At 34.4% G+C, this 24,095-nt stretch overlaps 3 protein-coding genes and 1 pseudogene across 4 annotated transcripts; 1 reads left to right on the top strand and 3 right to left on the bottom strand.

The window, feature by feature from the left end:
- Nucleotides 1-204: 204 nt before the first annotated feature.
- On the bottom strand, nucleotides 205-7,575 carry LOC120117657 (phosphoinositide phosphatase SAC3-like). Its single transcript, XM_039137897.1, has 16 exons — nucleotides 7,193-7,575; nucleotides 6,796-7,000; nucleotides 6,541-6,703; nucleotides 6,071-6,293; nucleotides 5,880-5,956; nucleotides 5,591-5,778; nucleotides 5,397-5,494; nucleotides 4,979-5,112; nucleotides 4,743-4,871; nucleotides 4,098-4,464; nucleotides 3,393-3,514; nucleotides 3,042-3,113; nucleotides 2,009-2,200; nucleotides 1,415-1,591; nucleotides 801-912; nucleotides 205-631 (listed from the first exon to the last, which is right to left on the bottom strand). Exons 1-16 carry the CDS (start codon nucleotides 7,298-7,300, stop codon nucleotides 512-514), a joined length of 2,487 nt encoding a protein of 828 aa, XP_038993828.1. The 5' UTR covers nucleotides 7,301-7,575; the 3' UTR covers nucleotides 205-511.
- A 4,786-nt stretch (nucleotides 7,576-12,361) lies between these two features.
- LOC120117658 lies at nucleotides 12,362-15,002 on the top strand. 2 transcript variants are annotated; one of them, XM_039137899.1, is made up of 5 exons: nucleotides 12,362-12,446; nucleotides 12,734-13,661; nucleotides 13,940-14,140; nucleotides 14,280-14,475; nucleotides 14,566-15,002. In XM_039137899.1, the coding sequence occupies exons 2-5, from the start codon at nucleotides 12,783-12,785 to the stop codon at nucleotides 14,745-14,747; spliced, it is 1,458 nt and encodes a 485-aa protein (XP_038993830.1). In that variant the 5' UTR covers nucleotides 12,362-12,446; nucleotides 12,734-12,782; the 3' UTR covers nucleotides 14,748-15,002. The 2 variants fall into 2 exon arrangements, with proteins under 2 accessions (XP_038993830.1, XP_038993829.1); XM_039137898.1 differs by lacking the exon at nucleotides 12,362-12,446 and having other exon boundaries at nucleotides 12,531-13,661.
- Nucleotides 15,003-16,145: 1,143 nt separating this feature from the next.
- LOC120117659 lies at nucleotides 16,146-18,491 on the bottom strand (annotated as a pseudogene).
- A 733-nt stretch (nucleotides 18,492-19,224) lies between these two features.
- On the bottom strand, nucleotides 19,225-22,305 carry LOC120117660 (3-ketoacyl-CoA synthase 10-like). Its single transcript, XM_039137900.1, has 3 exons — nucleotides 21,830-22,305; nucleotides 21,128-21,753; nucleotides 19,225-19,946 (listed from the first exon to the last, which is right to left on the bottom strand). Exons 1-3 carry the CDS (start codon nucleotides 22,241-22,243, stop codon nucleotides 19,376-19,378), a joined length of 1,611 nt encoding a protein of 536 aa, XP_038993831.1. The 5' UTR covers nucleotides 22,244-22,305; the 3' UTR covers nucleotides 19,225-19,375.
- Nucleotides 22,306-24,095: the final 1,790 nt, after the last annotated feature.

Here is a 24,095-nt window from a genome sequence, read left to right on the forward strand (position 1 = left end):
CCTGAACATGACCCGTAATGAAAATACCTAACATAAGAAAATACACGAATTTTCTCAAATGTTATACGACTTACCAAAAAAATATATAAAATATCTTAGACACGATTACAATAACGAAATGATTACACCAATTGCCAGGTCTAACCAAAGCTGTTCCTTTTAACTGCAATGTTAGTTTTCACAGGGTATGGTTGAAAAAGGAGATAAAAGAATCAATGATCTGAAATCCTAGAATTGGAGCTCCTTGAAATGTAGAGAGAAAAGAAAAAACTATTTACAAGACTGAAGGGCACTAATACGTCGATTTAGCAACGAACGAATTAGAGGAATGGATGATCTTCTGAAATCATTTCTTTTTAACTGATGACTATTTACTCTTTTTTTTTATTCTATGAATTGATGCCGTATACATACATGAGGGGCGAAAACGAGTGCTTTAGGAGGATATCTTACATACTGAGTATCCGAACAGCCGGTTGCACACTTTTGGTACCAAAAACTGGATAAAATTTTATTGGCAAAGTGTCTGTCCATTATTTATCCACTGCACAAAACTATCAGAGAATTGGTCGGGAATATTGGTGTCCGGCGTATTAGCAAAGGGTAGCTTGGAACCTGTCTGCTGTGTTCCCTACATGATATAGAACAAGGGTTAGCCGTTTATCTGGTGAATGAGACAAGTTCAGAGAGCTCTCTCTGGTTTTCAAAGAGTTAATCCTCGAGTTGCAGTTTTTCTAACCCAAGGCTTAAGATGTTTAGTAAGATGTCAAGAACAATCTACCAGTATTACGAGTACAGACCTTAATAGTCGATCCACATTCGCAAGTGGATGGGGCTATTTCGCCCAATATTCCATTAGCAACGTTTTCAGATGAACGCCCAATAGCTGGAGAGCCTGCAAGGACTTGTGAACTGCAAACATCTACGTCAATGACTCGACCAAATTTTCCTCTCATTATCTATACTTGGTTTATCCCATAGTTTTATAGTCTATGTTGCTCCGACTCATGATTTTTTTCTTTCAAATACCCCAGCCGATGCATATTTAGACATGGGTATGGGAGGAATGACCCTCCGAAAACTGTAAAACTATTAAAGAAACTGAACATATTCATGCTGGACTGGTATGGCAAGAGACTCTTACTAAGTTCTATCTTGATTCTTAAATGGAAAATATGAACAGTGATTGAGGAACAAGTCCAATTGCAAATAATAACATGAATAGCTTTGCTTTTAGGTTAGTAGCTGCTTTATAACCTAAAAAAGGTGTAGGTAAAATGTACATGACATGACAGACTAGTGTACGCGGAAAATACAATAGAGCTAAAAGTTTATGAATTTTCTATTGGAAACATCTCATACTACTGTAGCTTCAAAGTCAAGCTTTACACAATACACGGAAAAACGAAAGTACCTCTCAAATTGTTCGTCCTCGCACGAATTTCCAGAGGATGAAAGCCAGTCTAGGTCAACAAAGTTAGAACAGTTGTATCGATCTCCTTGTTCAGAGAAGAAAATGTGATCAGATCCAAGACAGTGGTCCATTTGCACGTGTCCAAACAGCTGCCTTTGGGGAATTGAAGGTGTATACCTAAACCAAATCAATAAAAAATATTAATGGAATATCCGTGAATATAACATGCTACACGAGACTCGTTAATTACGGTAAACCATGAAACATATTGGCCCAATCTGAATCATGCAGCATCAAAACTTAAATTTATGATGGAATTGATATAAAATAATAGCTCAACCAGACATGCAGATTAAAGATTGAAAAATACAAGCAAATAAAAATGCACACTCCATCTATCTCCCAATCGTTTATGGAGAACAGATGTTTATGGCTATCAATTAGAAACTGTTTGGGGGGGGTTTCCCACTCGTTAGGTCATGGGTTCAAGTCCGAACTTCTCCCGAAGAAGAGTCGGAAACCCCCCTCAACAAAAACAAATGACGCTTCCAAGTAGAGGAGGACATGCAACAACGAGAACAGAAATCAAGGAACCTTGTGTATGCTATATCTCTTTCACAAGTTGAAATCTCAGGTGATGACTCTGAAAGGCCGTTACTTGCTCCTTGTGATCGGTTAGGCATAGTTGAGTTTGTAAGTTTCCCTTGCTTATCATTTCTGGTTGACATAGGAGACTCGCTTTGACAAAGAATGCTTCCATCAGAAAGGGATCTTGGAAAAATTGACCTGACATTAAGGATAACATGTGAACAGAAAAGCATGGTGAGAAATTCTTACCAAGCATCAGTGTAGGCAAAATAATCATGTAACAAAATACAAAGTCGAAAATCAAATGCAAATAAGATTTTGATAAATCATCACCATATATAAACTATTATTTCATTATGTTATATCAAGCATGTTGAACTGTGAACAAGGATCATAGATCTTTATTTGTCAAAACCAAATACCGAATTGGAACAGAAAGCATGCTGTGAGAGAGCACCATCAACCCCATCATAGTATGACCAAGAATCCACTCATTTTGAAAAATTGAAAGTTCAATGAGAAATAAACTAGGCAGGTAAAACCAACCAAACATAACAACAAGTCTATCAGATCACTTCCACCAAGATCGTACACAGACTTTGATGAAGAACAGCTTCTCCAGTGAAAATATATATATATGTAACTTCAAAGAGGTAAAACCAGTGCAAAAGGAACAAAGCCAAGGAATTCAATCCATCTCCATTTCCTAAGACAAAAGGTTTATGACAAAGTCTATACCAGATGGTAGCACCATGACATAACTGTTTGGATTTGCATTCTCACAAGTCCTAAAGGGCATCATACCAGGTTACTATCAAAACTCAAATCAAGCCCCCATAGCCATAATTTTCTAAATAACAAAAAGGTTGAGCATTTAAAACTAGAAACAACAAGGTGCATATTGACAGCGACATGGTTCCCCAGGAACAAAAAATGAAGGGTGTTTGTCATCATACTTTATGCGTTGGTGAATAAATTTTAAGATTTTTTTTATAAAGCAGCCTTCCATCTTCATCCACAATTGTTTCCTATTTCTTACCCATATTGCTGATTTGAAGCCAATTCCCAAAGTGCAGGCATTTCAGGCTGGGGATGAAAATTCCCGAGGAATCTGCATAAAGAATTATTCAAATTTTGCTTAAGATCTTATTAATAGCACAGACTTGAGAAAAGAACTGAAAAAGAAAATTACAATGGAAATGTCAAATTGACTAAATTCCAGACAAAAAAATGGAAGCCTTTTGCCATTGCAGTAGGATTTATAACCCAAACAGGCAAATTTCATTCACATGCAATTTTTAAAACATAATACTCAAATACTATTCAGTGTTAACCAAGGCAGCCATCAATTTTCAACTAAGAAGTAATACAACAGAAGATTGTAACATACAGATTAATTGCATCTTGTTTCTCCGCATCCATATATGCATTGCTATAATATCGTTGAAGAGTTCTAAGAAACTCCTGGGACTGAGTTGCTGCTCTCCACTGACCCCGTCTCTCAGAGAATATCTGCATAGATATAAAAGAATAGAAAGTTAACTGACTGAGGATTGTATCGGAACTAAACTCTGATACCAGAATTAGTATCTTAACTAACAACACAATTAATATACTCCTCCCATCATCAATTGACCATCACTGCTCAAGTACAGATATAACAACCACATAAAATTCTAAAAGGTTATTTGATTTTTTTATATACTTTTTTATAGTTTCAAATTAAAAGATGTTAGACTATGCATACAACAACTCTTCACTATCAAATCAAAAAGAGAAAAAGTATGGAGCAAAAAATGCATTTAGGATTGGGTTAACAAGCTGAAAGTTGGGAGCTTTGAACTCTATCAAAGGGGAAATCTTGTTTCTATTAAAAAATTTAAATAATGTTGTTCCTTAAAAAAACAACCCTACTTCTAAGGTTCAACCTCCAAATTCACCATTAATTAATATCAATTGTTAAACATAATATTCGACATTTCAGCTTCAAAAGGATAGAGAAATGCAAACTAACAATACAGAAACTAAAGAAGCTCATTCTATCCAGTTCTGGAAAACGCATATAGTCGCAAGTAGCATCACAAGTTGGAATTACCTTATTGTGAGCTGCAGAACCACCATATTGGTGTGCAAGCGTGTCACCCATTCTCTCATAAAAACCCATTAATTCATCTGCCAAAGGGTCATCAAGGTCCATCTGTGGGGTATCTTTAATCCCTAAAGTATGAAGCTGGCATCCGAGAGCAGCCAATCCATATGCATACTGTGCAACATTAGTGCGGTCCAGACAGTCTATACAATTGGTCCTAAGCACACCTCTTTGAAATGTGGGAGGCTTGACGGAATGATTCCCATTAGCAACATTTTCATAACCAGAATAATTCCCCTCCAATCTGTAAGCAACCAAATTAACATTGAGGCAATATTTTGGGGGTGACACATCATCATCATCAATATCCCTTCTCATATTATGACAACAGAAATGCCATTATCAACACAGTAAAATAGCAAAACATAAATCACCAAAAAATCCCACCATAATTGCATACTTTAAGATTTTTTATTATTAAAAAGCCAAAGTAACTGATGATGGGGTTTAAAATATGTAGACTACTGAACTGAGAGAGAGAGAGAGAGATTGTCTATGCCATCTGGAGTTCAGTCCCTTTTCAATCAGTTTAAGTTATTTTCCGAACATTTTTTATACAAAACTGGGAGCTATTGAAAATGAAAAACTTACTCAGAGGAAGGCCAAGCCATAGACCCGTCAAGTCTTAAGGATGATGTCACCCGACAATAAAAGAAGCCTGTTAGTGTTAATGCATATGCAGCCACTTTGCCCAAAAGTAGCAAAACATTTGTCGATTGGCTGCAAATGAACAAAAATATAAGTTTTTCTTCTGGTCAGGAAAACTCAAATTATCAATGAGGAAAGGAAAAATACATGAGTTTACAGTAAAGGTGTAGGACATATACCTCTGAAAATGTTTGTGTAGATCCCAATGAAGAAACCTCAAACAAGTCTCTTCTGACAAATCTTTATTGATAAAATCAATCACATGTGCAAACTCTTGACGTAGAATTGACTCTCGAGGCTTCTTTTCTTGTGTCTGGTAATCACACAAAAGCATATACAAAATCTTATTATTAAATCATTCATAACTCATGTCATAGCTACATCAACAAACTCCCAAACTCAAGTGCCCTTCTTTGGCCTTGTAGAAATGGTATTATTTGAAGATTTTCTACCACATGCAGTTTCTTTATGAAACTTAGCAGTTTATGAAAGAATAAAATAAAAATGAAGTGATGGAACTGTCTCATGCTATAAAGGAACCAAGGCATGCTGCAGAAAGACTCTAAAACAATCCAAGGATATATTATAAAAGCTTGCCTTAATCAAATTCAAAATAATTATAGGATTGCCATATCTCTCGACAAGATTTTCAAAATGAAGTCTGGTTGCTTCATAATTTTGGTCCTTCTTTGACACTGGAAAAAGGAGGAAAAGATCAGTGTTTATTCCTGAACAAAAGAAACATGCTTGCAGTAACACTCGAAGTACTCTCTTAGAGTATAAGTGCGTACATATAATATCTGGTTTAATATTCAATCGTGATGTTTCTTGAGACCAAAAGAGTGGGATTGAGCCTCTATTCTGGACAATGGAAGTTATTGGTGTGGGAAGCCCATCAGAGACATCCTCAAAGACAATCTGCTCTGTCTCAACATCATTAGCTACTCTGCCTTTTTCATTTACACCCCGTTTCAAATACCTAAATGCAATATCAGTTTCACATGAAGACAATAAATTTAAACCCATAACGTCCCATAACTATATTACAAAATACAACACTAGCATGGGTAACTTTCTTACCTGGTACCTGCATAGTGTCGGGATCTCCTCGCAATGAGTAAAAGTTTTAAAACCCGTCCAGATACAGAAAGTGTGGTCTACATTTACATAGCTAATGTCAAACTATGAAAGTAAACATCCATTTTGGGATGCACAACAGAAACTGAATAAAAATTAGCTAGTTATAACTTCAAATGAGCACCATCCTTGACCTGCTTATAGAAGCCATACACCAATGCAACCGTCCATAGAGTATTCTGGAGGTGATTGCGGATCCCTTGAGTCAGGAACTCATTCCAAACAAACATGGTCTCATAAAGAACTTGATCTGGTTTATTGTTACACAAGTTCTTTTGAAGACTACGCATAACATGGTATGAATAGCTGAAGAAGAAGTCCTTTGTAAGATCCACTGAGCAGAGGAGCTTCTTGTATCTAAGCAAACCAATTAATACAATCTAAATATATATATGTATGAAATGCCTACAAGAAAACATTTAGCTTAAACAAACGAAAATAAAGGAAGATAAGAAACATTTCAAAGGACTCAACAACCAGCATATGGAGAGAACATACCAATAGGTTTCTACATATCACATTAAGGAACAAAAAATCATTCAACATAATATTCATGACTTCCAAGAAGCAGGCAATGTATATAGCTCACAGAATAGAAAAAGACCTGATCTCCTCCTTGTAATTAATGCTCGAGTTAACAGTTGAATTTGGGAGGGGAATCATCTCACTTTTTGAAACTGCATATACATTGTGACCACAAATTGCACCAATCTGCCTTCGATTTGTAATGAGCAGCATATAGTAAGGTCCCAAAAATTTAATAAATCCTAAAATATGAAGGGGGAAAAACATAATTAGATAGGCATTTACACAACATTAATAGTCTGAAAAATAATAACAAAAATTCCAACATCCATACCAACAATTCCATAACAAGTGGTAATGAATTTCAATCCACCTGTAGATAAATTTCCTTCATGTATCCGCCTCAGCAACTCAGAACATTCACTCTCAGTATAAGTGGTAGAATCTTCACGAATGTTTAACTCGGAAGGATCGAGTCGGTCAATTTTTAGTACTCTCCAATAAGTTCTACTCTTATTCCTCCCAATCATATAAAAGTTCTGAACACAGAAATCACAATGCAATTATTCAAAACAAAATTCAGTCACTTAATTTGATAAGTCAACATCAAAACAATGCTATTTTAAGTAAAATTACATCTAAATCAAGTCACTGAGAGCAATAATTAATGAGATCAAAGAAAATAAAAAAAAACATAATAAAATAAAAACATAAACAAAATGAAAAATTACCGATAGAGTTTCATAGAGTCTGAATTTCTGCATATAGGTAGACGTTTGAAATTGGAAGGAGCCCTCATTATTAATACAATCACCGTTTCTTGCTGCTGATGGTTCCATTATAAGCTTCTCTGTTTGTCAATTTATGGCTTCAGAATTACCTTATTCTTGCCCAACAACAATCGTTCCTGCAAATTATTGAACTTGGCTGCTTCAGATACAACATCTTCTTTCACTAAATGGAAATATCACCTCTCCTTATTCCAGCCTGATTATCTTTCCATTCACAGCCAAACAAAACAAATACAAAACGCGTATTCTCCCCAGGATTTTGTGATTTTCTCCAGTCACGATTGAAATTACAGAGATCGAATAAATCAAAACAAAAAAATTATCTTTTTTGTAAGGCTTCTAAACAAAAATAAGATCGAGTATGTGAAACAAAGAAGATTAAACGAAACTAAATTAAAATAAAATACATGTTCTCAGATTCGAAATATATATATATATATATATATTAAGATGAACAGATAGCTGCTAGGCTAATATCAATTTTTAAGCTTCCTTTAGTTTATTTTTTCCCCCGAAATATGATGATGATGATGATGACGGGTTTTAAAAAAAGTTCGAAAAAAATATTATTAACAATAAAAGTATAAATTCTCCATTTCTTCTTCTTCTTCTACAGATGTAAAGAAAGAACAAACGAAAACCACAACCTCGCTGACCGCTACCTCCTAATATAATAATATTTAATTTAGGTCTAATGCTATCGCATTCTATTTTTTAAAAGAAGTAAACTACAAAAATGGTCTCTGAACTTTTTAAGTTAGCTGCATTTTACCTATTAAACTTTTAAAACTTAAAATATAATCATTAAACTTTTGATTTGTTATTATGATGTCGCCGCCGTTAATATTTTGGTGTAATGCATGATTTTTTTCTCCTCTTTTTATGATTGAACTTTATCTTTTAATAGTATTGACTTTCTACGGAACAAACCATTTTAAAAGTGAATCCTATCATAATTTTATTAAACTCATCGAGACAAATACTACACTTATTTTAACTAGCTTCAGATCTAAAAGTGAATTGATTTCTCTGATTAAACAATATTGACCAACCTTCACACCAAAAAGTCTTAAACCCATGCCAAAAAAAACTGATGTCCGAAAGAGAAGCTTCATCAATCTAAGGCTGAAGGTAAAAAGCTTTGATTGTTTTATTATACAGGTCTAGTAATGTTTAAGAATTATCTTTGATTGTTTATACTTAATAACTTTTTACCATGATATTCTCAAATCACGTATTGTTTATATATGTGTTTAAATATGATCTTATAAATATATATTTATTGAGTGATTAAAGATAAGATTTATAAACATGTGTTGATGTTATCGTTCAATTGGTTCATCCTTATATAAATATGTGACTTTGACACATACAACACATATGATTAGAAGGTAGTATATGTATATAATTTTTCTTAATTATTAACAACATACATATATCCTGCAAACACGACTGCATTAACCTATGCTCACAAAGGAGATCAACATTTTTTATCATAAGATCACTTGATGAATTCAATTATAAATTATAATTTAATATATTTCTTATGTAGGTTACGAATATTTTATCTTGTCATTCATATCATTAAATTTTAATAAATAATGCAAAATATAGCAATTGTCATTAACATTTTAAAAATATTAATTTTCACTAGTAAATTTAAAAAAAAAAATATGATTCCTAATATAATTGTTTTCTAAGCTGGTGCCAATGTTAGTTGGAGTATCAATAGAATTTTAAAAATGAGGACTGAAGCATTACCAATTCTTTCTTCTGGTTCCTGTAAATAAGGGAAATTTGGGAAACTATTCGATTCAAAGGGCATAAAGTTTCTTGGCATAAAGTTCTTGGTTTCCAATGCATATTCCGAATCATAGCTTGATTGCTTGGATGACTTTACCGAACAGATTACCTATCAGAGATAGACTTCTAAGAATGAGAATTAGCACTGAAGAATTTTGTGTCAATTGCAGCAATTCTCAAGAGACAAGGGATCACTTTTCTCGCAATGTTCCCTGGTAGTAGGACTTTGGAATTCTATTTTGATTCTCAATGGGATGAAGACTTCATTCTTGACATGAGATTAAATTGTTTCAAGGGCAAGTTCTTCATGATAAGGGAGGTCTCTTCTTATCATCATTTTGAAATTTTTGGTATGCTTCTATTTACTCTTTGTGGCAGGAAAGAAATCAAATAATTTTCCAAGGACGTTACAGAACAGTCGAATGCTTGCTCAAAGATATTAAAGACGCTGTTGGAATCCGACTTAGGGGAACTAATATTAATAAACTAGATAGTACTAACTTAAATCTTTGTAATGTTTGGGGTATAGTCTAACCAATCATTGTTTTTGTATTTAGGATGTTCATAGATTCTTTTTGTTGTTGATTGGTTGATTAGTTATGTAGCAAAACTATGCTATTTGGGTAATAAAATCTAAATTATAAAAAAAAAATATAATTGTTTTATAATTAGATGGTAACCCCGTCATTAGTTCTGATTAAATCGACAACGTAACATTATAACTAAAAGATTAATATATAATTTTTTCCTTAAATTATCGTTAAAATACCAACTAGGTACTTGAACAATTTTTTCAATTCATTCTTTTGTTGTCAAGTGCCAGCCAACCAGAGCTTCTTTCTTTCATTCTCCTCACAAATTAACAATCGCTCCGTCGGAGTTTCAAGACTGTTACTTTTCAGTCGAAAACCCATCATGAAATGAAAGATCTCGGCCTCCCCAAAACTTACTGCAACTTATTTATAAATTGCAGCCTTTTCGCCATTAAAGATCAAAGTGGCTTGCAAGATAATGTGATTTATTAGACAAAACATGATAAGATTCCACGTGCACCATTTGTTAAAAATAGTTGAGAGTTGTTGGTTTTTTTCCAAAGGTTGTTTACCCATGTCTAGATTGCACCAACTCCATATTTTCTTCAAAAAGAAAAGCTGGGTAAGTAAACAACTTGTCAATTCCCGACAAGTTGATAATTTTCTTATTTCCATTGCCTTGACTTGCAAACACAGGGCTACGGTCGTTTTCGGATTAAATGCACTCCGGAGTCCGGACAATTCCGCCACCGGAGCTTGGAATTCCAGAAATGCCGAATCGCTTATACGAAACACTGTTAACAAGGGCTATACTATCCATGGTTGGGAACTATGCATGCAATGTTCATCTCATCTGCTCATTTTGCATTTCAGCAAAAACTGTAGTCATTGAGACACCAGGAAGTTCACTTGCTACCCGCTCGGCTGAACTCTAAGCTCGTTTCCAAGTGCCCGCCATGGTGATTACAGAAGAAAGCTCGCCGTCGTGAGTGGTTTTTTTGTTGATTCCTTTGAAGTGCTGATTCCAAGTTCCATAGGACATCTCCCATTTAAGCATGTTTCCCCAAGAATTCCTCAGTTATCTCCGAAAGTGTTTTTTTTAAGAAAAAAAAATGTTAAAATGATGCCATTAGTCCTTAAGATTATTAACCTTCACAGTTTAAACTTCAGAATTCATATTATATTCAATTTAACCCACTTTCACCAATATTTAAAATGTAAAAAAAAATAAGAACCGAGTAAACAAACTTATAAACGAGCCAATAAATAAGTTTGCTCTTAAATATGAACGAAGTGATGCATATCTATTAATGTTTGTTCGTTTATTAAAAAACATAAAAATTATTTATATATATTCCTTTAACTTAATAAACATTATAAAAATAATTCATCGAATAGTTACTTCATTTTATACCCATAAAAAATATAGGCTCCACACTCGGAAAATGAGATACGAATGAGGCATGCATTTGTGTTTCGCGGGAGGTAATGTAGGACACCTCATTTTATATTTATTCTTTACTTCTACCACGTGCAGAATTATTGGAGTGCGAGTCCATATATTGGTCGTCGAGAAAACTAAAAAGTTAATTTGGTAAATATTCTAAATTCTCAGTGAGTCAAATTTAAATATTTTAATTAAATTTATATTAAAATATAAATGATCTAACTTAATTCATTAGAGTGATGATATATATTACATTAGAAATAAACATCGTCATCAACTTTATTAGATAATTTTTTTAATAGTCCGAGATGATTATAAGATGTATAAACAATTAATAATATACATAATATTCTCTTTTATATTGAGTCTACTTAATACGTTAACTTTATTAGATAATTAAATAGGTTTCATCAAGTTTAACATAAAAGCCAAATACATATATTTTATACTTCACTCAATTAACTCACGTTTAATTATAAATAATTGAGATTAAGGTTGAGCACGAAGTTAGATTAAACTATATTTCACTAAGTATTAAGTAAATTAAAAATATTTGTAAAGGTAATTAAGGATGGTGTATTTGCAAAACTCATTAATTTTATTCGAATTAATTATCAAAATAATATATAAAATTCAATTAATTAGCTTAATTGATTAATAAAATTAGTTATTTGGATATTAAATTGATTAATTTCTGTAGTTATACTTCGATTTGATCAACCTTTTCTAAGAGAAATGAAATTTCAACTCTCCAACCTTTTAGTCAAATAGATTTTCACAAGTAATTATTGTATGACATTTAATTTAAATTTAATTTAAGATGATTTTTAACTTAAAATTATTATGTTCAATTTAAAACATTATATAAATTTGTAATATTTTCGATTGTAATAGAAAAATTACATTGTAAGAGTTTAAGACTTATAACCGAAAAATATTATAAATAATGAAATATTTTTCGTTACAATCGAAAATGTTATCTTAGTGACTTATAAAACTACGTTATTGGTAAATTTTTTAGTTATAACTGATTTTTATAAATTTTTTATCTCATATTACCTAATTATATTTTAGAATTTCCGGATTTCCGCCAGAATCAAAGCTCCTTTCTTTTGGGTTCGAGTGAGGCGGAAAGTGTCTAAGGAAAGGGAATCGTAACGTATTTTTCCTTTTCAACTCCATCCATGGTTAAAAAAAGGGATTTGTTTTAGCCCAATTAGGAACTATTTGGGCTTCCCAAAGTTCACCCCTCGCTCATTGTTGCAATTGCCAGATCCTTAAGTTTTTATCTCATCATATTCTCCTCTTTATTATTTATTTATTTATTTTTCATCTGATTACATTTCATATCCCCCTCATCGTTAAATTAAGGGTTTCAATCTGGTAATCATATTTCCTATGCGCGAAGAAGGTTCGTTTTTTTGGTCTCAATTTCCATTTTCATTCTCCTTTTGCAGACAATTAATTAGGATGAAAAATCAAAGTCAACATCGTGATTCATGAAATTCCAAATTTATTTTATTTTGATTTTGTTATAAAATTCCGTTTGAACTATGCGTAGAAAACGAAGAATTTTTTGGGGTCCTCTACTAAACATATTATTTATTTCGTGATTTAATTTGCTGGAAATTGCAGTTATTTGTTGTTTAGGGTTTCTTTAATAGGCGGCTAATACGGGTATTGATTTTTGAATTCCAGTGAAATTACTTGTTGGATTTAATAATCAAATTATTGGTGCTGTGGTTGGATGGCAAGCTTTGAGGGTAGGATTTCGTATTCTTCTCTTTCAGAGGTGGAAAAGGAGAATAATATTAATAATGCGTATCAATTTGTTGATGATGATTATATCGATCCTGTTTGGACTGTGCCAGAAGATAAAACTATAATCTCATCAGCATCCAAGTCGATAAAAAAAGATAATATTTATCAGTTTCCGGCTGATTCCGATGAGTTCATCGATGGAGGAAATGATTCCAGTGATGATGTATCTATGTCAATGCCAAATGGCTTGGAACCAGAGGTGAACTTAAAGAATGTGTTGAACGGGTTAATTGCAATCGTAACTGGGAGTAATAAAAGCGCCTCGAATGTTTCTGCGGATCAGCAGTGCCAAAGTTCTAACGTTTCATTTCTGGGGTCTGGAAACAATGTGGATACCTGTTTGCAGTCCTCTGTTTATAAACCGAGCGCCCCGCCACTTTTGGAACCAAGTGGGATAAATTATAATGCCTATAAGGAGGTTTTGGAAGCTGAACCTCCGGAGTGGCTTCCAGATAGTTCTAGCACAGTTTGCATGCAGTGCAGTGCTCCCTTTACAGCAATTACACGTGGAAGACATCACTGCCGGTTTTGTGGAGGGATTTTCTGTAGAGCATGTTCTAAGGGGAGGTGCTTGCTACCTGTTAAATTTAGGGATAGAAATCCCCAGAAGGTGTGTGATTCTTGCTATGAGAGGCTTGATCCGTTACAGGGTGTTCTTATAAACTCTATTAGCAATGCTTCACAAGTAGCAAAACACGACGTCATGGATTGGACCTGTACTCGAGGTTGGTTGAACTTGCCGGTTGGTTTGTCCATGGAACATGAGATCTACAAAGCATCAAATACCTTGAGAAGTTATTGCCAGGTTTGTTTCTGTTTTCCATCATTCATACAAGACAATAGCTTCATTTATCCTTGTAGATCATACTTCCCGGCTAGATTAAGCTTTCATTTTAATGGTCTTGCTCAACCAGAGCACATGCTGTTTCTTTAGCCTGTTTTTCAATGTAAATAATTGAGTTAAACTAATTGTGTAAAAAATCGAATTGAACTGATTGCAATTTCTTGTATACATTGGAGCTATGCAATGAGTATTAGTTGGCACAGTGAGAAGCTTCTAATAGCAGTCGTTCAAATGGACAGGTTGCTAGGTTGAATCCTGAGAAATCTATACCACTGACAGTTCTGAGAGGAGCCAAAGGGTTGGCTATTTTAACTGTTGTTAAAGCTGGAGTTCTTTTGGCATACAAACTTGGGACTGGTCTTGTTATTGCTCGAAGGTCCAATGGAACATGGTCTGCCCCATCAGCTATATTCTCTATTGGTTTAGGATGGGGTGCTCAGGTAAAATTTTGACTAAGAAAATACACCCATTCAAGCTGCATATACCAGTCTAGGCAGCCAAAGATCAATTGTCTTACATGTTCCGAAGTATTTATATCTATAATCTATTAGCTATACACTATTTTTATGTCTTCCTCAGATTGGGGGTGAGCTCATGGATTTCATAATTGTGCTTCATGACACAAAAGCCGTGAAGACATTTTGTAGTCGAATGCATTTTTCTCTTGGTGCTGGCTGCAGTGCTGCAGCAGGACCTGTGGGGAGAGTGGTGGAAGCAGATCTTCGGGCAGGGGATAGAGGCATCGGCATGTGTTACACGTACAGTTGCAGCAAAGGTATTCCATCCCGCAATGTATTTGTACGCTTCTTTTGACCAGTTTGTGCGTTCAACTATCCATTTTGCATTTTTACTTCACAATTTGCAGGGGCATTTGTCGGTGTGTCATTGGAAGGGAACATTGTTACGACAAGGATGGATACCAACCTACGGTTCTATGGCGATCCTTATCTCACCACTGCTGACATATTACTCGGGACCATAAGCAGGCCGAAGGCTGCTGAGCCCTTGTATGTTGCTCTGGATGACCTCTACTCCAGCCTAAGATGATAGGTTCGGCACCATTTGGATACATACAAGTAACTCGACTAACATGGAGCAGTGCCTGCCTTGGATGATGGTTGAGTTGACTGAACACCATGTAGCTACCTTCCATAGTTATATGCACGTGGATGAAGGAACATGTATAGTTTCAAAGGACAAATAACTTTTAAAAGCCAAATTTCACACTGTATCAAATATACATAAAACATTTGTGAAACAAACCAGATAAATTACCTTGTAAATGTCTCAAATTAGTTTGAATATAAGATCTTCAACATCCAACTCAATGCTACGATATGAACAAATTGGATTCAAAACGAATTGGATGCTTGAGAAATAACTGTTTCCATTAGGGTTGTTCATGGTCGGCTAATCGTATCATTAAGTCTAAATGGTCCGTTAACCGTTATAACGATTATTAAATTTTGTTAATCATAGCCTAACCATTAAAAAATGTTAGCCATTAATAGTTAACTGTTATTAACGGTTCAGTTATAGGGTAATATATAGTTAACCTATTACAATTTTTTCGAACAACACAATTTAAAATTTCATAAAATTTACGACGATAGAAACATATATATATTTGTAAAAAATTTATTTATTTATAAATTTATTTCATTTTATAGAAATATATATATTACGAGGTATATTTATATTTTTATAGTTTAAAATCTTAGTGTATATTTATATTTTATAATTTAAAATTATGTATTTCTTTCATATATATATATATATATATATTTGATTTAATGTGCTCTTATATAAGATAAATATGATAACTATAAAATAGGAGGAATCATCTTGACTTTACTTTTAATTCTATTCTCTAAAAAATACAATTAATTAATTATATTAATGGTTAATCCATGGTTAACCATTTATCAAAATTCATTAACTGTAATTGTTACCTGATATTTTAGCGGTTTGGTTAACCGAAATTATTAAACATTAACGGTTCGGTTAATTAAACTATAAAATGAAGGGGTTACCTGGGTTAATGGTTATAGTTAATGGAAACTTTAATTTGAAGTTTCGATGGAGTTCCTTGCAATCTTGCAGTGTTCTTCTTGATGATAATGTTTCCATGTCCGCCGTTGGAGAATAGGTTCGTTAGCTTTGCAACGTCGGATAATGCAGTGTTGTGGGTTTAAGGAGGTAGAAAAGGGGATGTTGGACTTATGTTCAATGAAATGGAAAGCTTCAGCGAATCGAAACAAGAATATGGATGTGGAGTTAATTTGCAGAAACTTTGTACGGAAGTGAGATTCGGGTTCAGAGAATTTGTTGAAGAAACATCGAGAGCGAAAGTTTAAGAGAAGACGAAGGTAAAAAAAGAATGATAGATATTGATGTCATGGTGGAAGCCATTGAAAGCTGATAGAGAACAAATTAACATGCTTGTGATCAGAAAATTAATTAAATTCAACAATAAATTCATAGAATCAATGGTTATTTTACAATGGAGTCAAACCAATAATCAATGGCAGTCCAGTCAGAAAATTTCAACATCAAGAAACAAAAGAAATGAAGCTGATCATTCACTGCTCGACTCTGCATCAAAGAGGACGAACTCAAATCAACGAGCACCATTGATAACCAAAGCCAATACCATCATCAGGAATAAAAGTAGTTGGCTTCCGATTCCGGCCACCTTAGCACTGCCAGAGGCAGTGAGGTCATGTTTTCCTATGTCGATCATGATCTCGAAACGACAAGGTGGCTGAGACGGATCCACGGTCGTAACCACAGATAAGTTTTAAAAGAGCATGCATCTTTCCTTTGATTCATGGTCTGGTAATACATATTGAACGCATACGAAGCGTTACGCTGGGGATCTAGATTACCACACGAGGATCCGGGGCTAGCGCTCGTGCAATCAGCATACTGGCAAGCGTAGCTAATGCTTTGAGACAAAACATTGGGGTCCGACACACCTGCCGAAGGTGACAACACGCACCATTGCCTGGCCAAGTACTTTACACCTTTGGCCGGGACAATGGTTTTGCCTTTCCCCATATTCAACTGATATTTGACGCTTCCATCGTAATTGAAGATGCCCCAATGCCTCTCAAAGTTCCCTGGCTCAACACTCTTGTTGTCTTCGTCGATCAGCGAAAATATGTAGACGTCGGTTGGGGCTGGGCGTTTCGGGGTGCCTTGGCCCTTAGCAATATGGTCTAGAAGGCCTTGGTTGAACCTGCGGGCGTTGTCTATGTTCGCGTTTGGGTCACAATCGGTTGGCCAGCCAACTTCTCCAATGACGACCGGTATTTGCCCAAAACCGTTCTTTTCAAGAGCCGAAATGAGGGTATCAAAGTTTGCATCATAAACATTGGTGTAAGTGATGGGACCGTCCACGACCGGATTAGCAGTGTTGCTGAAGAAGGCAAATTCTTTAGGGAAATTGGGGTCAGCTTGGAGACTAAGGAAAGGGTAGATGTTAATGGTAACAATGCCACCATTGTCTTGAAGGAACTTGATGATCTTAAGCATTAGGTCATGGATATCAGGTCGGAAATCGCCGCCAGACGGTAGGCTGCTGCCGGTCTGTAAGACATCGGCATTCAACGGAACCGTTACCTTCACTTTCTTGCCTAGACCTGCTTTGACGAGAGCTGCTTGAATGTTTTGAAGGGCTGGAAATGTTGTTTGGATGAACATATCTTTGTAGCTATGAAGAAAAGGTTCATTGCCAATGGCTACAAACCTGAAAATCACAAATCCCATGCTGAATGAAACAAAAACATGTACTAATTTATAATATTAAACATATCATATTAAATGGACGCTTTCAAGAAAAAAATTAATGTCAGTATTTTAACCTAAATGCTTTTCAGTGTTAATTACTTAAATTGATTAGTAACATTACAAAAATAAAGGGTCTAAATTAAAATAAATTAAAGTATAAAAATAAAAATAAAAATAAAAATATAGTAACGGGACTGAAACCATAATTTAACCAATAACATTTCATATAGTACAAAAGATCCTCGGATGTTACTTTGAATATATTCGCTTAATATCATTTCTTTACAATAATGTTATAATTAAATAACTTACAAAAACTCTTTTTTTTTATAAATTTTTATTTAGAACAATCAGATTTGATGTTATTATGAGTTATAGAGAGATAATAAATAAAGAAAAATATTGAAAAGACGAGAGATTGTTACCTTATATCAGTTCCAAATTTGGAAACGAAAGTGGAAACATTCTGTTGAACCCAAGCTTCAGCATTTCCGGGGCTTCCGGCAAGCGACGCCAACATGTCGTTGGGTATTCCGACCATAACCTGAATCCCAGATTTCCCAAGTGCCTTAAGAGCAAAAGGATCAGCCTCGAACAGCTTTACTTTATCGAACCCATTATCTTTCATCAGCCTCACCACTATGTCCGGTGGCAACGGATGAGTCGACTGCAATCCCCAGTTGCAAGCCAACCCCCACACACCTTTGCTGCTTTCAAATCCCAACACGCCAACAAAAAACAAGAAACTGAACCAACTCAATCCACCCATTTTTTAAAGACCACCGCAAATCACTGTCAAAATTTATGTTGTTTCCCCGATGTGTCTGGTTTTCGAGTTTAAAGCCATATATAAAAAAGGGGTTTGAGCTTAAAAAAATGTTCTTTTTATTAGAGGGATAAGGACAGGGGAAAGGGATGACATAAAGATTGAACAAAGAACTTGATTCCAAAGGCAAAACCCAAGCTTGAATCATCAATCAAAGCATTTAGAAAAACATTATTTTATTATAAAGTGAGGATGTAAATAACGGAAGGTATTAGAACCATTACGTGTGAACATGTGGGAAGAAGATACGTGTTCATAATGATTTGGAGCCAAATGGCAGAACCAGCATGGAAGGATAAGGAATGTTTGTAAAGGAAGGCTTTACAACGTCGATCGGTTCTGGTCTAGAAAGGTCGATGGTGAAAAAGAAAGTCCTTTTCTTATCTTTTGGAAATTTGTTTGGTTCGGCCATTGTTTAACAACTGGTTTGATATTTGTTGCTTTGGTATTGGTTTTGGGGAAGACTTACCTGTGAAATCATGACGATAGGTAGCTTCATTGTCTATTAATACTTTGACTACTTTAGGGTGTAATCATTACTTTATAATTACAAAAAGGCCATACTTGGACCAGACCAGACTCTTCTTCGTTTGAACCGTAAGTTGTTCTTTTGTTGGACTCGGGCCTGCAAAAACAATTTAGGTTTTGGGTTTGGTTGATCAAGCTTCTTCTTTTATCAGGTTACGTTCTAGCTTTGTTAGATTAGAATTATAAAAATTTACTCTTTTGTACTTCTTTTTTAGTTGGATTGGCCCACTGGTAAGTTCCTTAGTACATGTTTTACATTTCTTCCTTTTGAAAACATTATTTAACGGTCCAGATTTTTTACCTGAAAACATAGTTTAAAAAATCACCAAGTATGTTTACTTGTTATTTAGAGCATAATTCGGACTATAATTAACAAACTTTTTCATACAGTTAAATTAGTGGAGATAAGTTTCACAACCATGAGACGACGCAGCAGCCATTGAAGGGCCGTTATTATCAACCACGCTAGTTTTGCCAACAATCTTGTCCTTCGTTATTATCAACCAAGCAGCAGCCATTAAAGCCAAATTCAAGCTCTGACAGGGTATCTATCAATGCAGTCGAGCCATGGATTGTTCCTGGAAGGCTTCCTCACACGACGCATGGAACGCCAAACCACACTGTTGCATTTAAACCCAGAACCGAACGCGATCTGCCAAATCCTATCGCCTCCTTTAACCCTCTCTTTGGCTTCCAAGTACGCCAGTTCATACCATATGCTGCTGCTCGAAGTGTTGCCGAAGCGGTGCAATGTCATCCTCGACGCTTCTATGTTGTTGTCGCTGAGCTCGAGGTTCTTTTGCAGCTCGTCCAGCACGGTTTTGCTCGCCGCGTGCACGCAGAAGTGTTCGAACGCCAGCTTGTAGTCCGGGATGTATGGCTTCGAGGATGGAGATAGTGAGGCTTTTGATTTGTTGTTGCCGCCGAAGAAATGGCGCCAGATTAAGGTGGCGAAGAAGAAGAGCTGCTCCGAGAAGGGTAGAACGAGTGGACCCAGGGTTGTGATGTTGGTTTTGAGGGCGTCTCCGCCGATTTCCATCAGATCTTTGCTGACTTTAAGACCCTTGAAACCCTGTTGGTCTTCCTCTTGGTAGATTGACCTGACCCACACGTTTATCCAATAATAAATAAATAAAACTCTCTTAAACAATCTACAAAATAAAAATTCAATATTAATAGTAATGGTTAGTTCAGTTTTGTTTAATTTTAATAGAATGAGTAAATTATACTTCATCATGTTTAATCATTTAATTCTAAATTATTTTATTTTATTTTTTAAATTTCAAACTATTTTTTAATTATTAAAACATTAAATTAAAAATGACACGATGATATTGACTGTTCCAACATGGAAGTTGAATGTTGCCAACTTAATCTTGTTTCTCTTTTTTAATATATTTATGTCTATTTCATCATTAAAAAAACTTTAACAATTTTATCTCATGTGGTGTGATTATCAAAATCTTCATTTTTTAATGTATTTTTTACTACTCCAAACATTAATAAACTTGTTCTATTATCAATTATTACTCTATTAATTTGATTTTTTTTATTTTTTTAATACTTACTAAACTCAATCTAAATCTAAAGTAAATGAATTTAATTTACAATATAATCATCCGATCAACATAAAATCGAGTTATATTATTTACCTCTCCTTTCATCTTCTCCAAATGGATTTGGAAGAAGATACTCCAATATTAAAAAATCAAAAAACATTCAAAAATATATATTAATTTTTTTGAAAAGAACATTTCAAAAGTGTTTTCACAAAAGAGAATTAAATATTTAGGTTTTTTCATAAAATTTTAAAAATAAAATGTATTAAAATGATTCTAATAAATAATTAATAGCAGGATGATCAAGACATGAGTAATTCAAAATTTTAATGATGAAATTATTATTTTTAAAGTTAAGTGACTAAAATTAGAACAATACAAAAGTTAAGGGATGAAAAGAGTATTTTATCCTTATTAGATTTAATTATTATTTAAATGTATTTTATTTAACAGAACCTTATGATCAAACTCAACCGATTTTCTTTTTATCTAATTTGTAACTAATTTTTTATTTATTAGTACAAAAAGAATATTCCACAGTCAAATTAATGAAAATAACTTTTTATGCGTCTTTTCTTCTTCTTTTAATTGGTATTTCATTATCATAAATTAAAGTTTATTTAATTGATCCGACCTTATTTATCGGACACTACTTACTCATCTACAATGTAGCGTTAACTATTATTATCCAGCAAGAACAGGTAAACAAAGGGAAAAAAAACCTGAAACTTCGGTCATCAGCTCCCTTATGCGTCCTCACAAGGTGTTCAAGCCTGTACTTAGCACGGCGGTAGTCACTACGGCGGTTTGACAAAAGCACGGCGGAGCATCCCATCCTGAAGAAACAATTCGGGACAAGCATGGACCGATCCTTACCCGGGTACCAATTGTACCCCACCATCTCAGTACTCACCACAACAGCATAGTTATTCGGGTTGGCCTGCAACATATCTCGAGCCAAATCCACCGCAATAATCCCAGCACTGCACCCCATCCCCCCAAGATTATAGCTCAAGATATTCCCCCTCATCTTATAATGGTTGATGATCATCGCAGACAGCGACGGCGTCGGATTAAAGATGCTGCAATTCACAACAAGAACACCAACATCCTTGGGACGAATCCTCGTCTTCTCAAACAAGTCATCCAGTGCACCGAACATCACGGTTGACGCTTCGAGTCGGCCTTCTTTCATGGTGGCACAGTTTTCCTTCGACATAATCACCTTCGGAACATAAGTTTCATCACCAATCCCGGACGTTTTCAGTATCCTCTTCTGAAACTCAAGACTCGGTTCATCAAACTTGCCCGATGTTCGCGCAAGTTCAATGAATTGATCTTTAGTCACCTGTAGCACACCATGAAACATATAAAAAAGCAGTAATTATTTTTGTAAAATTCATGGTTATGAAAAGTTAACAAACCTTGAGGTCATCGTGGGGACGATAACAAGCAAAATCGATGAGATAAATCGATCGAGAGCGTGACATGAAGTAAACCGAGACGGTGAACACAAATACAGAGAAAAAGGAAAGCACCGTAGCAAGATCATATCGAGCATCTACCCAAAGATTTTTCCAAAGCTCTTCCCTACTGAGACTTCCCACTTCAGCACTGAAAACAAGCACCAACACAGGTATGATAGCCAAGTAAATCCCATGGTTGATCAAATAATGGTACCCTAACTTCACATATTTCAAGTTAACAGAATGAAGAAAATCCGGAAGCCGTCTTCGAACCCTAACCGAGAACGTCAAGGAGCCGGCATTAGGCCCCGATGATTCGATCCCACGGTTGACGATCTCGGTTGACAGCAGATCCTGCTCTTTTCTAGCCATATTAAAGCCTGAAAAGAAGATTAACAAGCTATAAGATAAGCATAGGACGGTGGTGAACCAGTACCATATATATAGAGAGAGAGACGATATATATGTAATAAATGTGAGATGTAAGGTGGCGGATGGATATAGTTAATGCTTACACCAACTTGGGGCCGGTGGTGAGTAGTTGAAAGAGTTTTCATCTTTCAAGCCGCCATAAATTCTTTCATTAAATGGAATCTGGTTCGACTGGAAGCTAAAAACAAATAGGGTTTTCTTTTGATGATCCGCTGGTAGAAGAAGTTGATTCTTCAGTTGTTGTGGAACTTGAATGAATAAGCCGTAGTTAAGACTGCAATGGGTAAGTAGTTGAGAGGTTCTTCTTTTAGAAGATAGCAGCTGGCAAAAGCTGTTACGCCATGTTGCATATATATATATAGTGACAGTTTAACTAACATATTTACGAGAAATAAATATTACTAATACTAGACCAAGATTTAGGCTCTCCAATGCACCACTTGCACCGAATAGAAGGAACTTCTGGATTTGTTGTTTTTATTTGTATGATCATAATTTAATTCTATTTAAAAATAATATTTTTTAATTATTTGAGAAATTATTTAAATTAATTCATATACTTAGTTTGAATTTGGAGTTTAAAATTATAAAGTTTGAATAATTAAATAAAATAAAATTTAAAACAATGTTATTTTGATTTTAATTAAATAATTTAATTATTTTGTGATTTTATTTTTATTTAGTCTTTTCTTTTAAGTTTATTTTTGATTAAATTTATAGGGTATATTACTATGTAAATTCATCTCTTTTTGTTGACAGTATTTTTTTTTTCTATTTAGTCTTTCAATTAATTTTATATTTTATTTAATTTCATTTTTTATCGTAATTCTTTGTATAAATATAATTATTAAAGTGATAAAAAAATTCTTTTAAGTACACAAAAATGGATGACTATATATCGAGTTAAAATGCATTTAGCCTTTTGAAAAACATTAATTCAAATTGGACATATTCAAAACTAAAAACACGTATTTGAGACGTAATTGGTAATCATAGTATATCGAACGCAAGTAATCCAAACTCTTTAGAAAGTGTAGTTAAGACACTCCATGTACATTTGAAGAAGTTGGATGAGATTTAAGCTGTGTGCTCTGCTCACCGTGATTAACCGGGTTTTATTTTAGACCAGCAGTAAATTATATATTTATTAATATATCTTTACAATTTGTTTAAGACTGAATGATTACAAGATAATATTTATTTTAAAGATGATTAACCATAAAAATGAATCTAAACGAAAACAAACATAGACGACGGGTACAAATTTTTTTATGTATTTAGTAAATCTTGCATTCTGTCTACATGTTTATATCGAAATATTACATCGATCTAATATTTTAGAAAATGAAAGAGGAACAAATAACAGTAGCTTTCAGATTTAACTTGTATGCTATAAACAGTTAACATGGGCAGACGCTCCATTAAATTTGCAGATAATATGTTTCTTGCAGCTAAGCTGTCAATTATCTGTAAAATCTTGCCTTTCTTGAATGAGAGTACTTGTTCCGTAAAAAGAAGGAAACTGAACTCCTCTTTTAATTGGCAGTTGAGGGTTTTTTTCACCATCATCAATGGTTGCCATCGATACAGTTATCTGCTCTGTTAGTCGTATGACAGTGATAGCCACAGCTTACATTTTCCACCATGATTGAGAAAGATATGCAATACCGAAATTAAGCAAGTGAGCACCGAGCAAAGTAAAAAAGCGATCAAGTGATGCTATAATTTTCCATTATCGCCATTCGCCACCATGATCCTAAATTTTGTTGATTCAGGTAGAGAGACACATGTT

This window comes from Hibiscus syriacus, unplaced genomic scaffold (assembly GCF_006381635.1).
Source record: "Hibiscus syriacus cultivar Baekdansim isolate YM2019G1 unplaced genomic scaffold, ASM638163v2 tig00110321_pilon, whole genome shotgun sequence".
NCBI lineage: Eukaryota > Viridiplantae > Streptophyta > Magnoliopsida > Malvales > Malvaceae > Hibiscus > Hibiscus syriacus.

What these genes read in the sequence shown, in the direction of transcription:
- LOC120117657 (XM_039137897.1), bottom strand. Translation starts at nt 7,300, where the DNA reads ATGGAACCATCAGCAGCAAGAAACGGTGATTGTATTAATAATGAGGGC. An exon ending in TGTATGGCTTCTATAAGCAG is followed by an intron (nt 5,957 to 6,070) that starts GTCAAGGATGGT and finishes ATGTAAATGTAG; the next exon opens with ACCACACTTTCTGTATCTGG. An exon ending in TTATTTTGAATTTGATTAAG is followed by an intron (nt 5,113 to 5,396) that starts GCAAGCTTTTAT and finishes TGTGATTACCAG; the next exon opens with ACACAAGAAAAGAAGCCTCG.
- LOC120117658 (XM_039137899.1), top strand. Translation starts at nt 12,783, where the DNA reads ATGGCAAGCTTTGAGGGTAGGATTTCGTATTCTTCTCTTTCAGAGGTG. An exon ending in GTTTAGGATGGGGTGCTCAG is followed by an intron (nt 14,141 to 14,279) that starts GTAAAATTTTGA and finishes TGTCTTCCTCAG; the next exon opens with ATTGGGGGTGAGCTCATGGA. An exon ending in CACGTACAGTTGCAGCAAAG is followed by an intron (nt 14,476 to 14,565) that starts GTATTCCATCCC and finishes CACAATTTGCAG; the next exon opens with GGGCATTTGTCGGTGTGTCA.
- LOC120117660 (XM_039137900.1), bottom strand. Translation starts at nt 22,243, where the DNA reads ATGGCTAGAAAAGAGCAGGATCTGCTGTCAACCGAGATCGTCAACCGT. An exon ending in GTCCCCACGATGACCTCAAG is followed by an intron (nt 21,754 to 21,829) that starts GTTTGTTAACTT and finishes GGTGTGCTACAG; the next exon opens with GTGACTAAAGATCAATTCAT. An exon ending in GCTGATGACCGAAGTTTCAG is followed by an intron (nt 19,947 to 21,127) that starts GTTTTTTTTCCC and finishes CGTGTGGGTCAG; the next exon opens with GTCAATCTACCAAGAGGAAG.